The sequence below is a fragment of the Vipera berus genome, assembly GCF_964194415.1.
Source record: "Vipera berus genome assembly, chromosome: 3".
Lineage (NCBI taxonomy): Eukaryota > Metazoa > Chordata > Lepidosauria > Squamata > Viperidae > Vipera > Vipera berus.
In genome coordinates this window covers 202368537-202381763 of record NC_138204.1, presented here as the reverse complement: position 1 = coordinate 202381763, position 13227 = coordinate 202368537, and the positions used below count along the sequence as shown (strand labels likewise).

Below are 13227 nucleotides of genomic sequence, written 5' to 3'. Positions count from 1 at the left end.
TTAGCATTGTAGTCTCCTGGCTAATGTAACATCCCCATATGCTAAATAATGCATTGCACCAACATAAAATAATTCTGCTGATAACTGGAATTGATACTAATAATGATTCTCTGAAAGATTGCAAATGAACAGCTGTCTGCAAGGGGTATAAATCCTTCCATTCCCCACCATCCAGCCAGAGCTAAAGAAGCTTCTTGGATGAGAAGCGAAAGGTCTTCAAAGAAAAACAAGGAAGTCCAGTTGCCTCGTGAAAAAGCATCTTTGGGTCTACCGATAACTGTTCTGTTGAGCTAGTTTTATGTTACCAGCACTCAGTCTCCATATCCTAAACAGATGATCCCACAATAATTTCTCTGTCCCAAACAATTCATGATTCCTCTTTCCACCTCATCCAAGTTTGTGGTCATCACTACATCTTATGGTAATGAATTTTCATTGATTAATTACGTATGTACAGATTAACAATGTTCTGTTATCTCCTTCTGACAGAAGGAAAATGAGGAGTACTAGGATTTAGTATTCTCTTCTGGCTATACTTTTCAGGGGTCTTCAAACTTGGCCCTTTTACGACTTGTGGACTTCAGCTCCCAGAATTCCTGAGCCAGTGTGCCTGGCTGAGGAATTCTGGGAGTTGAAGTCCACAAGTCGTAAAAGGGCCAAGTTTGAAGACCCCTGCTTTAGATGATAGTGTGTAACATTGCTGACCACTTAATATTATAAGCAAGTTTGTCAACCATGGGTCCCCCAAATGGCATACCTTCAGTTAAAATATTAAAAGCACAACATTCAGAAAGCCACCAAAAGTAACCAGGCACATAGCACTTATACTTTTGCACAAACCTTTGCCCATACTTTTGCAAAAAGGCAAAAGTATTCAAATGGCCAAAGAGTCATTGTAGACCTTCTAGAACAGGGGTGTCAAACTGCCGGCCTGTGGGCCAGATGTGTCATGATGAAACCGCACCCACCCCATTGCAGGCAATGGGGAAAAAGCTCCAATATGTCGTGCGACATCACATGACGTTGCGAGTTTGACATGTCTGTTCTAGAAGATGTTTGCACATCTGGTTAGAAATCTACAGATAATAGGGCAAAACCTCTGCCTCAATTGAGAATGTAGATACTTTCACTGTTCCTCTTCTAAATGCTTCACAGTGATTGTAATTTATAGGAACATCTGGCAACATCTGTTAATTTTCCAGAATGTAACCATTACTAGAGTTTGGGGGAGAAAATTGAAACAACCCATATGTTCATTACTATTTCTGGCATGCCTACATACAACAAAACATTTAAAGATAATTAAATTAGCATTAGTAGCAAATTGTCATCAGAAGGAATTAAAGGATTTTTTTCTTTTCTTGAAATAGCACAGTTGTTTCATAACATGAGTATAGTTAATTATGACTACAAATTGATTATTCAGTTGCAAAACTAAAAGTGAGCTTCAATGGGTACAGAAGTACCATATCCCAATCCTTGCTTGTAGCATGTATTATAAATGCTAACTGATGTTTTTTAAAATTCAGAGTTTCAGTGATTAATCCAGATTTAATGCCTTCGCCACTGACTTTTCTCTATAATTCTCTAAAACTTAATTGTCATACAGTGTAATCAGCGTCCCCCAATAATTTGTGAAGTTCACATGAATTGCTGATAAAATTACTAATCCTCCTTAGTCTTTATAAAATTACTAGTCCTCCTTAGTCTTTAGTTTTCGGATATATTATATATTACTGGGTGAATATATTACTGAAAAGAGTTTAAGAAGCCACTAAGGTAAAATCAAAATTTAAATTACAAGTTTGCATTAGTTCTTATCTAAGCAGTATGTTTTTGGTATCTCGAAATAAAAAGTTACTCAATCCATGATTAGTGTAATATCAGGCTGGAGCCTGTTAAAACAAATCTTGCAAGCAAAATAAAAACAATTTTCAGTTCACTTCAATGCTACTTCAAAATATTTAAGGAAAAATTTATTATATTGAATTAAGTAAAAAGTTATTAAATCCATTTGTGTCGTATCTAGAGCCTCTTAAGACAGACCTTAAGAGCAAAATTAAAATGATTGTCTAAAGTCCAATGAGAGTTAACATCTTTCAAGATGTTTGCATTTGAAACATTTAAGGAAAACTTGTTTTTAATATTGAGTTAGGTAGTGAGTTGTAATCAACGTGCTTCAATGGCTTCATGTTGAAACAATTTCTGACTCATAAGGAACAACATTGTGGGATGACAATCGGAAATATCCTGAGGAAAGACCATCTTTAAATTACTGCCTGTAGCGTGCTGTGAATTCAACATTTCCTAGCAAACAATACTAAGAGATTGCATATAGTGTAATCAAAAAGGGGCATCTTCCAACAACTTTTAAAAAAGAATATTCAGGAAAAATTGTATCATGCTAATCTCACATGCGCAACATTTTTTCAACCTTATTCTAGAGAAGTGTGAGGAATTAGATGCCGATATGTGGAATGAATTAATGAATAAATGCTGGAATAAAGAGATAGACCAAATGTGGTTCTTAAGCAGTGATCTTCAGTATTGATAGAATAGATTTTTGACTTGCAGGAAAAATGAGGATATCCAAGTCAGTTGAACTAAGCAGGACTTTGCTAACTGGACTGATAATACAAATTTGAAATTGAAGGTTAATAAGATCAGACATACAATTCAATTTTGAATTGAAACCAGGGCCTCTTAAAATCAGTACAGTAGAAAAAAATAGTTATAAAAGATTGCCACTTTATTTGTATAGAAAACAGAGTAATATTAAACCCACAATAAATTATTGGTGCATTTGCAACAGGTATTTATTTCATGGGAATATTGTGGGATGAGAAAAAAACACCCACTTCATATACATCTTTATATTGAGAATTAAAAAACTTCATAGTAGCTTTAGTAGGTTTACTCTGAGGGAAGCACATATTTAAAATTTAGACAAAAAATCAGAAAGCAAGGGATAAAAGAAGAACTCTCCCTGATTTAATTCAAATTTGCCATCTGGCATTGCAATATTTTGAAATGTGCGTTGAACCATATTCATAGCCTAACTACAAACATCTACAAATACATCTTTTGGAATTTTCACTTAACCATAAACCACTATACTGTTAATAATTTCTGCATGCAATGTAATTAGCTCTTTCCTGTTTCATCAAAATGGTTTTGTACAATATAGTTTTTCCTTTAAGGTATATGCTTGCAAACAGTTTCCATGACAATATTTAGGTCAACCAGACACAGGCCTAAACATTAGCTTATGTAACGTACACAAAGAATATAAAGGCAGTTCAGTGTGAGGGTTTTTTAATTGACCGACTGCGTTTTGGAGAGCTGATGCTTCTTTTGGAGATTCTCCTCGGAAAGCGGCTTATTCCAGCAGCCTCCATTTCTTCATCCACTGGTGTGAATTCTGGTTGTGCAATGTGAGGATAAGCGTAGGATCCTAGATAGGGCTCTGGTTCATCTTCATAAGGATCCTCAGAATCATACAGTTGATAGGAGTTATGGGTTAATGGCACAACTGGATTGTCTTGATCTGTTGGATCCCCATAGCCACCTTAACCCACAAAGAAACGACACAGTTAATGCAAGAGGGAATTAAAGCTAAAGCATCTCTAGAAACTGAGCCCATTTGAAACATCAAAAAATATATCATCAGCAAATAATCTTGTAAAATTAAATAATCAACATTAACCCAACCAGAGAATTTGTTGTTAAATGTAAGAGCTATATAAATAAACTTATATATTAAAAAAGGAGTCCCTGCAGATTTTACTCCACTAGTCATTGTTGACTTTAGGGGACGGTGCTCATGTCCATTTCAAGGCCACTGAGTCAGCTCTGTCCAAAGAAAGACATTTCCGTGGTCAGGTAGCCAGCATGACATTGTGGAGCACTGTTACCTTCCCACTGAAGTGGTACCTATTTATCTGCTCACATTTGCATGCTTTCGAACCGCTAGGTTGGCAGGAGCTGCGGCGAGGACGGGAACTCACCCTGTCACATGGTGCTCGGTTCTCAAACCTGGGCTACAGTTTTCCAGCCAAGAAGCCCAGCATCTTAACCAATGAGCCACTACCTCCCCCAATCTTATATAGTAACCTTCTAAAAATGGGAACATTTATGACTAATGTTGCATTAATAATATTGGGAACATTGCAGTCAGTGTGAAGTGATTGTCATGCAATACTTACTAAAGGCTTTAATTTTTAAAAAAAAACAGAACAAGATTTGGTCTACATCTAAGTAAAGTCTATGTTGTATTTAAATTATGTCTTGTCCATTTTAGAGACCCTTGCCTTAAACCAGGGGTAGGCAACCTTGGCTCTTTTATGACTCATGGACTTCAACTCCCAGAATTCCTGAGCCAGCATGGCTCAGCTTGAAAACTCTCCCTTTCCCCTCAGCATGGCTGGCTCAGGAATTCTGGGAGTTGAAGTCCATGAGTCATAAAAGAGCCAACGTTGCCTACCCCTGCCCTAAACCATCAGTGCTGTTGGTTGAAAAAGCTTGAGGCAGTTCAATAATCATTTCTGATGTTTGTGCAAATGAAAGAAAAAACAAACTCTACCCGAAATCAGTTTCTTTCACCTTCCATATTGGTAGCCATTGTAAGGGAATGAGCCTTTAAAATTGAAAATGAACAATGGTAAGGGATGGGGGAAAGAGGGGGAAAGGATAGGAGTAAATGGACAACAAAGAAAAACATACAGGTCAGTAAAAGACATTTCAGAAGCCAAGTTGAAGTATATACATTCATCTTGCATTTTACACCTACATGCAAAGTTTTGAGGCACCCAGGCCAAATTGTATCTTTCCGTGAATTGGTAAGTGAGTGAAAGCTGGCAAACCTCTACTTGACACAAAGTTAAGGACATCTTTCTGGAAATTTGAATACACAATTATTTGTTATATGTAATTGTTTCTTCCCACCCCGCTGGGCCACCAAGCTGGAAAGGTTGGGGATCACTGGTCTATAATATTCAAGTCTGGAGATTGAAATCCATTCCAAAATCTTTATCTTTCTTTTCTACAAGAGTTTATGGCTGATTGGGAAGTTAGTTTCAGACTGTGATCTTGCTGATATATACAGCCTCTTTTCGGCTTCACTTGATTCTGATAGAAGAAAACATTTGTACTACCGTGTTGAACTGTGGAATCCTTGATGCTCTCTGAGCTTAGTCATTTTCTTGCAGACGTTTCACTACCCAACTAGCAATAACAAGAGTAACAGAATTGGAAGGGACCTTGGAGGTCTTCTAGTCCAACCCCCTGCTCACACAGGAGACCCTATACCTTTTCTGTCAAGTGATTGTCCAGTCTCTTCTTAAAAGCCTCCAGGGATGGAGCACCCACAATTTCAACAGTGCTAGTGAATGTGGGGTTTTCTCCCTCTGAATGTACAGTAGCTTGTATTGCTACTGTTGGTGGGGGTGTCCTTTCCTCCTTGTAGTTTCGTGATAAGGATATTGTTTTCTACTTGTTTGTTTGTCTGGAGTTACTCCCTGCTTATCTGGTTATAAGCTGCTGAAGAGGATATGGTCTGGTCATTTTGTTTCATTATCTTTAATTATCTCTCTTAAATGTGTATAAATATGGTTTATCTCTCTGTGTCTCCCTTAATGGCTATAGCAGGGGAGAAAACTCCACACTCATTAGCACTGATGATGTTACCTGTTGGGTAATGAAATGTCTGCAAGTAAGCCACTAAGCTCAGACAGCACCAAAGTCTCCATAGTAGGGCATGAGTAGGAATATATTGGTATTTGGTTGAATCCATGTTTCCTTCTAGCTACACAATACTTCACCAATGGCTGCCCCACAACTTTAAAGGCTAACAGAGTCAACTTGCTTAGTATCTGGCAAGATGTTCTTCAAATATCTTACCCTTCCCCCTCCCCTCTAAAATAGCTTGCATGATTGTGCGTGAACAGTTTGATTTTTATTTCCTTAGCCCAAAAGACTTTGTCCCAAAATATTTCAGGCCTTTCAACTTTTTCTTCTGCATACTTTAGACACTGACTTTGGTGATAAAGTTAAAGACAAGGTATTTTTCCAACTGCTCTTCACTACAAAGTAGATAAGCAACCTGTGGACAACCAGTCTAGTGTCGGCTAAGCTTTTCAACAGGTTATATTTTTAGGGATTGGTGGGTTCTATTTTTGATCCAGATCCAGCCTTGACTTCAATAGCTCCACAAAACTTCTATTTGTTAATGTTTTTCACCACTGAAATGGTTAGCTGGAAACTTTACAGATCTTATATCTCTATGGCCTTCTTCTACTTTGTTAGAGTGGATTATTTTCATTTTCAAACGCTGCATCCATAGTTGTGAAAATAGGCAGGACACAATCACAACCTTAGCTTAAATGGGTCAGAATGCTTGTTTACTGGTAAAATTCTATTTTTCCACCTAAGTGTAGGTCTACCGAGCCAATTAACTTACAGGACCTTAATACTAACTTTACAGTAAAAAAAAAGAATAGCACAGATTCATTTAAATTCATCTAAATTTGTTCCCCTGACATACTCACTGTTTTGTTTTTCTTCCACTCTGAATCTGCAAAGAGCTGCACACGAATAGTTAGCATGCATTCAAGTTTGCAAAAAAAGATGTCAAATTTAACTGGATACCACGTAGAGGTTGTGTCAACTTCTGCTCCCTTAAGGAATCCCTGAACATTACAGTTTGATCGGGGATGTCTAAACTTAGACATGCCACTATGTTGGATGTAAATAAACCTTAATTATAAAGATTCTTCACTTGCAAGATCCAAGGGATTGCTTCATGCTGCACAACCCAACACATGGAAGGATCCCATGCAATCTACCTATTGATGCCAAATCTCCCTCAGTTCCTTTTGTGGCCTCTCTATTTCCAAAACAGGGGTTTTCAAGAATTGCATTTACAACCACATTTCCTTATCAATTCCTCATCAACAATTTGTGTTGTTGACGCCTTGAGAGTAGAACATTCCTTTCTGGCAGCAGGTTGGAAGGGAAGATTGATGGAGTAGTCAAATAACTTTTTGATACATTTTGTTTGTTGTGAGGGAGAATACAAGTAGTTCTCGACTTACAACCATTCTTTAGTGACCATTCAAAGTTACAACTGCACTGAAAAAAGTGATTTATGACTGTTTTTCGCACTTAACGATCGTTGCGGTATCCTCACGGGCAGGTGATCAAAATTTGGACGCTTCGCAACTGACTCATAATTATGGCAGTTGTAGTGCCCCAGGGTCATGTGATCCGCTTTTGTGACCTTCTGACAAGCAAAGTCAACGGGGAGGCCAGATTCACTTAGTAACTGTGTTACTAACTTAACAACTGAAATGATTCACAACTGTGGCAAGAAAGGTCATGTAATGGGACAAAAGTCACTTAACAACTGTCTCACAATACAAATTTTGGGCTCAGTTGCGGTCATAAGTCAAGGACTACCTGTAGCTAGGTTGAAGCTTATGGCCAAATAACATCAAAGTCATGGCTGTCCTTTAGAGGAACCTCTTAATATTTTTGAGGAGTCTTAGTAGTTTGAAAACCACTGCTTTAGTCAGAAAAAAATTAAGATATACTCATGCAGTAGAAATAGTCAGGCTGTTCTTGGAAGATGTATGTACCATCCATTTGTTACGACATTATGCATTTTTACTTAGTTAGTAAAATTCATTCTTCCATGCTGTTTGAAAGCTCATGAATAAGAAAGTTGGATAACTATCTTTCCTCCTCAGGGGAAATATATAAAATATCAGCTGAAGAAATGAAGAAGGGGATTACATGAATAAAGCATTCAGATGAGATGGAACAGATTAGTTGGATAGCATAGCAATATCATAATAAGTGCAACAGACAAAAACAAAATACTTCTAATTTTATGTAATTTTTATAAGGTTTTTTTCCTTTTCTTAGTAGAAGGTCACATGGCCTCCTTTTAAAACAGTTAAGGCAACTACCATTCCTGCCTTAGTAACCTTTAGATTTACTTTTGGCTCAGAAAGTTCATCCACCATTTTTGAATCCGCTTCAAGATTCATCCTGATGTCAATCCAGATTTATATTACAGGGCTACTAGAAAGAGAGGTGAATGAAGTTTTCTCCTCGCAGTTGTGACCAAGTAGCCAACATGGTTAGAATCAATACATATATTTATAATGAAATTCATAATGAGTGGAATCATGTTACAAACAGGTCTTTTGGTTTTTAATAAAAAAAAGAAGACATAAAAATGGTAGTTCCAAAATCGTAATGATTGCAACAATGGCTGCAAATATGCATGAAGAATACACCGAACGCTAAAAGAGAGGCATTGTTTTGTTGTGTAAACACCAATTCTCCTTCTGCAACAAACACTGAACACCAAAACCTTTTGCTACAGCACTTAGCTTTGAAGGCAGGAACAGAAAAATACAAGCAAAACTAAATTCCAAGCTGGAAAAGAATACTTACCACCTGTTCCATAACCCGCACAAGAGGAAGGATCACAGTACCCTGGCTGTCCAGGTGTTCCCTGTGACCCAGGAGGACCTGTGCGGCCGGCTGTTCCTCTAGGACCAGGTGACCCTGGAGGCCCAGGAGTGCCAGTTCGACTCTCACCTGGAGGTCCTGTGGGGTACAGGAAGCGTCAGTAAGAATTTCACCTCTGCCCTATTGCAAAAAGTCAATCCCTCATTAATATTTAAGACAGGAGTATCCAACCTTGGCAACTTTAAGACTGGTGGACTTCAATTTCCAGAATCAGTTTTAAAGTTGCCAAGGTTGGAATCCCCTGATTTAGGTTTGAACTGATGACAGAATTTCAAAATTGACCAAGTTTTTACAAGTTTCCTAGAGCCACTGCGATTGAGTGACATATGCAATTAGTTGAAAAGTGAGCAATTAAGAATTGATTTGAGGACAGGCACCTGCACTTTGGCCTGTTTTTCAAACCATTGTTAATTATGCATGTTCTCAGTGTGTGGGCAAACTAACAGTCACCACATAAAAACTTGCTTAGCCCATTTAGGGCAAGAATAGAATAGAATAGAATAGAATAGAATAGAATAGAATAGAATAGAATAGAATAGAATAGAATAGAATAGAATAGAATAGAATAGAATAGAATAGAATAGAATAGAATAGAATAGAACCTTGGAGGTCATCTAGTCCAGCCCCCTGCTCAAGCAGGAGAACCTATAACATTTCAGACAAAAGGCTGCCCAGTCTCTTCTTAAAAACCTCCAGTGATGGAGCACCCACGATTTCTGAAGGCAAAGCTATTCCACTGGTTAATTGTCCTCACTGTTAGGAAGTTTCTCTGTAATTCGAGGATGCTTCTCTTTTTGGTCAGTTTCCAGCCATTGTTTCTTGTCCTGCCCTCTGGTGCTCTGGAGAATAGTTTTACCCTCTCTTCTTTGTGGCAGCCCCTCATATACTGGAATACTGCTATCATGTCGCCCCTATTTCTTCTTAGACTAGCCAAACCCAAGTCCTGCAGCCGTTCTGCGTATGTTTTAGTCTCCAGGCCCCTGATCATCTTAGTTGCTCTTCTCTGTACTTTTTCTAAAGTCTCAACATCTTTTTTGCAGTATTCCAGGTGTGGTCTCCCTAGGGTTTTATAAAGTGGTACTAATACTTTGCGTGATCTTGATTCTATGCCCGTTTATACAACCCAGGATTGTATTAGCTTTTTTGGCTGCTGCTGCACACTTGCTGGCTCATAGTCAAGTGATCGTCCACTAGGGCTCCCAGGTCCCTCTCACGGTTACTGTTTTTGAGCCAGGTCTCGCCAAATCTGTACTTAAACCTTTGATTTATATTTTGATATATTCGTAAAGAAACAAAGGAGGACAGAATACTGTGCCAAATTGCACCTAGAGCCATTCCAACGTTTTCAGGAAATTAAAAGAATGCAGAAATGATTGTTCAGACTTGAAGGCCAGGTAGAAAGAAATATCCAAATCGGTGCATATTTTCGGAAGAGAAGACTTAGCATATTTGTCAGGAAATGCCCTTCCTGTAAACATGAATGGTAGAACCACCTGATCTACCTTATTGAAAAAAAATTGGAGGTCTACAGTACATATAATTTACCTGCTGGCCCTGGAGGACCTCGTGGGCCTTGGTTTCCGATACCTGGGTTACCTCGTTCTCCCTTTTCCCCCGGTGAGCCTGTTTAACGAAAAAGAGAGAAATCAGAACAGATAGAGGAAAAAAGAATGATACGTATTTCTCTCTGGGCATCTTTTACTAATTAAAAGGAAGGTAGGAGGCCAAGAAAAATGATTCTGGAACCCTTGTAGCTATAAGCATCATGGAAAGTTGCTACACTAGATTTTTGCTGAAGTTCCTCTCAGATGGCATAGCACTGCTAATTTTTTTTTAAATTACATTTATATCCCGCCCTTCTCCGAAGACTCAGGACGGCTTACAATCTAAGAAGCACAAATCAATGTGCTTAGCAATAGCCTTCATTCTATGTATATGCCTGCTTATTAGGGCTTTCGCCCGCCCCCAAGCGGCATTTTTACAAAGTCAGCTTATTGCCCCCAACCATCTGGGTCCTCATTTTACCTACCTCGGAAGGATGGAAGGCTGAGTCAACCTTGAGCCTGGTGGGACTCGAACCTGCACTAATTGCAGGACATCACTGACTCTTTTTGCCTTGGTCAATAGGCAGGGAATATCAAAGAAACAGTTAAAGGCATTGGGTATGGTTAGTCTACAGAAAAGGGCTCTCGGGAAGATAAGACAGGACTTTTCCAATATTTGAAGGGTTCCAACACAAGGGAATATCTGTAGCTCAGGATTGAACTGTGGGAGTGTGTGATGCTCTCTGAACTTGGTAGTTTGCTCACAGTCATTTCATTACCAAACTAAGTAACATGCACAACATGGTTGGCTGGCGAATTTAGGGAGTTGAAATCCACTACTTATCTTAAATTGGCAAATTAGCTCCTGCCTTTCCACCTTGAAGCGAAAGGCTTGTCTTCTCAGGTAGACTTTAAGACAGTACATTTAAAAAGTTCGTTGTTGTTTGGTTGCTAAGTTATATCTGACTCTTCACTGAGGCAGGACATAAAGTGAGACAGGACATAAAGTGAAGGCAGGACATAAAAGTGAGGCATAAAGACAAACGCATGTATTAGTTAGAAAAGAACAAGGAAATGGAAAATGCCAAACCACGAGTTCATCTGTCTCTCACACCTATTTAGTCAAGCATAGAGCTGTGATACATCTAACCACATATGTCTCGTTTGTAGCTAACCACAAACATGGTGCCGGAAACTTAAGTGCTCCTACAAGGAACCTGTGACCTCGATCAGTAAAAGGTTGCAAGATATTTAGCTAAATTCAGCATAGCAACAAGGGGGGGCTGGGGGCTGTACGACAAGGGGGCTGTAATTCAAGTAACCGATCAATGCTCATAAGTTACATTTCCATGTTTTGCTGCTTTTGAAGACTATATATGTACTTGCTTTTCCATGAAAAGGTGTTCAGACATTGATATTGCTTTTTTGCTCGGAACCTTTTGCGCAAAATAAAACAAACTTCTTTTGATTCCGGGGTCTGAGTCTCTTGATTCTGCAACATCACAACTCCATGGAGCATAGCACACCAGGCCCCCTGTCCTCCACTGTCTCCCAGAGTTTGCCTAAATCCTGCGTCAATGACACTAACCATCTCATCTCTGCCCTCCCCTTCTCCTTTTGCCTTCCATCTTTCCCAGCATCAGGGTCTTTTCTAGTGGGTCCCCTCTCCTCATTTGAGCTTTAGCTTCAGTCGCTGTCCTTCCAAAGGACAGTCAGGCCTGATTTCCTTTAGGACTGACTGATTCGATCACCTTGCAGTCCAAGGGACTCACTCTCAAGGGCAGGGGTCTTCAAACTTGGCCCTTTTATGACTCATGGACTTCAACTCCCAGAATTCCTCAGCCAGCATGCCTGGCTGAGGAATTCTGGGAGTTGAAGTCCATGAGTCATAAAAGGGCTGAGTTTGAAGACCCCTGCTCAAGGGCCTTCTCCAACACCACAATTCAAAAACATTAATTCCATATACTTTATCTGAGGTGCTTAGCTGTCTGTAGTTTACCCCTCAACCTGATTTACAATTCCAAGGTCAGCACTTTAGCCATATGTGTCAGGACCCACCCCAATCCACGTCTTAGGAAAACAAAACTCTTGCGAGTCAGTTCTAGTCCAAAGGGAATCTTTACTAGGACATGCTTGGTTGTGGGAATACAAGACAGGACTTAGTATTGTTTTACAAATTGAGATTTTATAAAGGGTACCCGGTTCAACCCCCCTTCCCTCAACTCCATTTGGTCAGCCCCCATCATTCTACTTCGTGTCATCCCTTTCGTGGGGGAAAAAAAAGGAACTTCGAATCTTTATGGTTATTGCCTTCTTCCTCTCCAGAATTTAAAGAAGACACAAGCCAGATGCCTTCTTCTCTAACCCTCCCTTTTGTTCCCCCCTGTTCAAAAGGTTCCCTTGGTCTTTGAAATAACCTAAGGCAGGTTGAATCCACATGCGCTCCTCCTTCCTCGGGAGATGGCAGAATCCATAGGGGGGGGGAATAATGTTTTAAACATACATTTATGAATGTGATATAAATGGATTCTGACAATATGCTTATTATGTACACCCAGAGCTGAGTAGCCAACTTCTGTTAAGCACTGCATTTTCAAAAGATTGCTGCTGGACGGGCTGCCAGGAGCAAGATTTTCAGAGAAACGTTGAGCTGCAAAAGGAAAAAAAAAACCAAAAAACACAACAACTAACCTGTCACAATTTCCCTGCCAGAAGCTCTACCTGAATAGAAGTTTGACTGCCTGAAATGTCTTGTTGGCAGAAAGGAAGGGTCGACATACGGTATAGCAAAAGCAAATCTATATACAGTAAACCTATTGAACCACCAGGCAGTATTCAGGAATGCAAAGGAGCTGAATTTTCCACATGTGAAGTTGGCAATCGTAAGAACTCTGCTTTACTTCAAAGCTTTATAAACCTGAGCTTACTGATGCCCCCCCCCCTTCCGCCCTTCTTTCATTTTTTTCCAGGTTTTCTGTTGCAGTCATTTCGCTTCCTTTCATTTTGTACTGTATATGCATGCTCGGAATTAAAGCTGGCATTTCAGGATCGGCGGCTTATAAAACTAACATTGTCAGAGAATCACTAGCTATTCTCTCCGAATGTTCAGTGTGTACGCTTTGCTAACTGCAATGGCTGCTTGACT

General features: G+C 39.3%; 1 protein-coding gene across 1 annotated transcript in view; it reads right to left on the bottom strand.

The window, feature by feature from the left end:
* Positions 1-2728: 2728 nt before the first annotated feature.
* Positions 2729-13227, bottom strand: part of COL14A1 (collagen type XIV alpha 1 chain) — a 132785-nt gene continuing 122286 nt past the window's right edge. The window contains exons 46-48 of the mRNA XM_081324276.1: positions 10084-10161; positions 8461-8616; positions 2729-3568 (exon numbers count right to left, since the gene is read on the bottom strand). Of these exons, the coding sequence (XP_081180402.1) occupies positions 3300-3568; positions 8461-8616; positions 10084-10161 (503 nt within the window). The 3' untranslated portion in view covers positions 2729-3299. The remainder of the gene's footprint in view (positions 3569-8460; positions 8617-10083; positions 10162-13227) is intronic.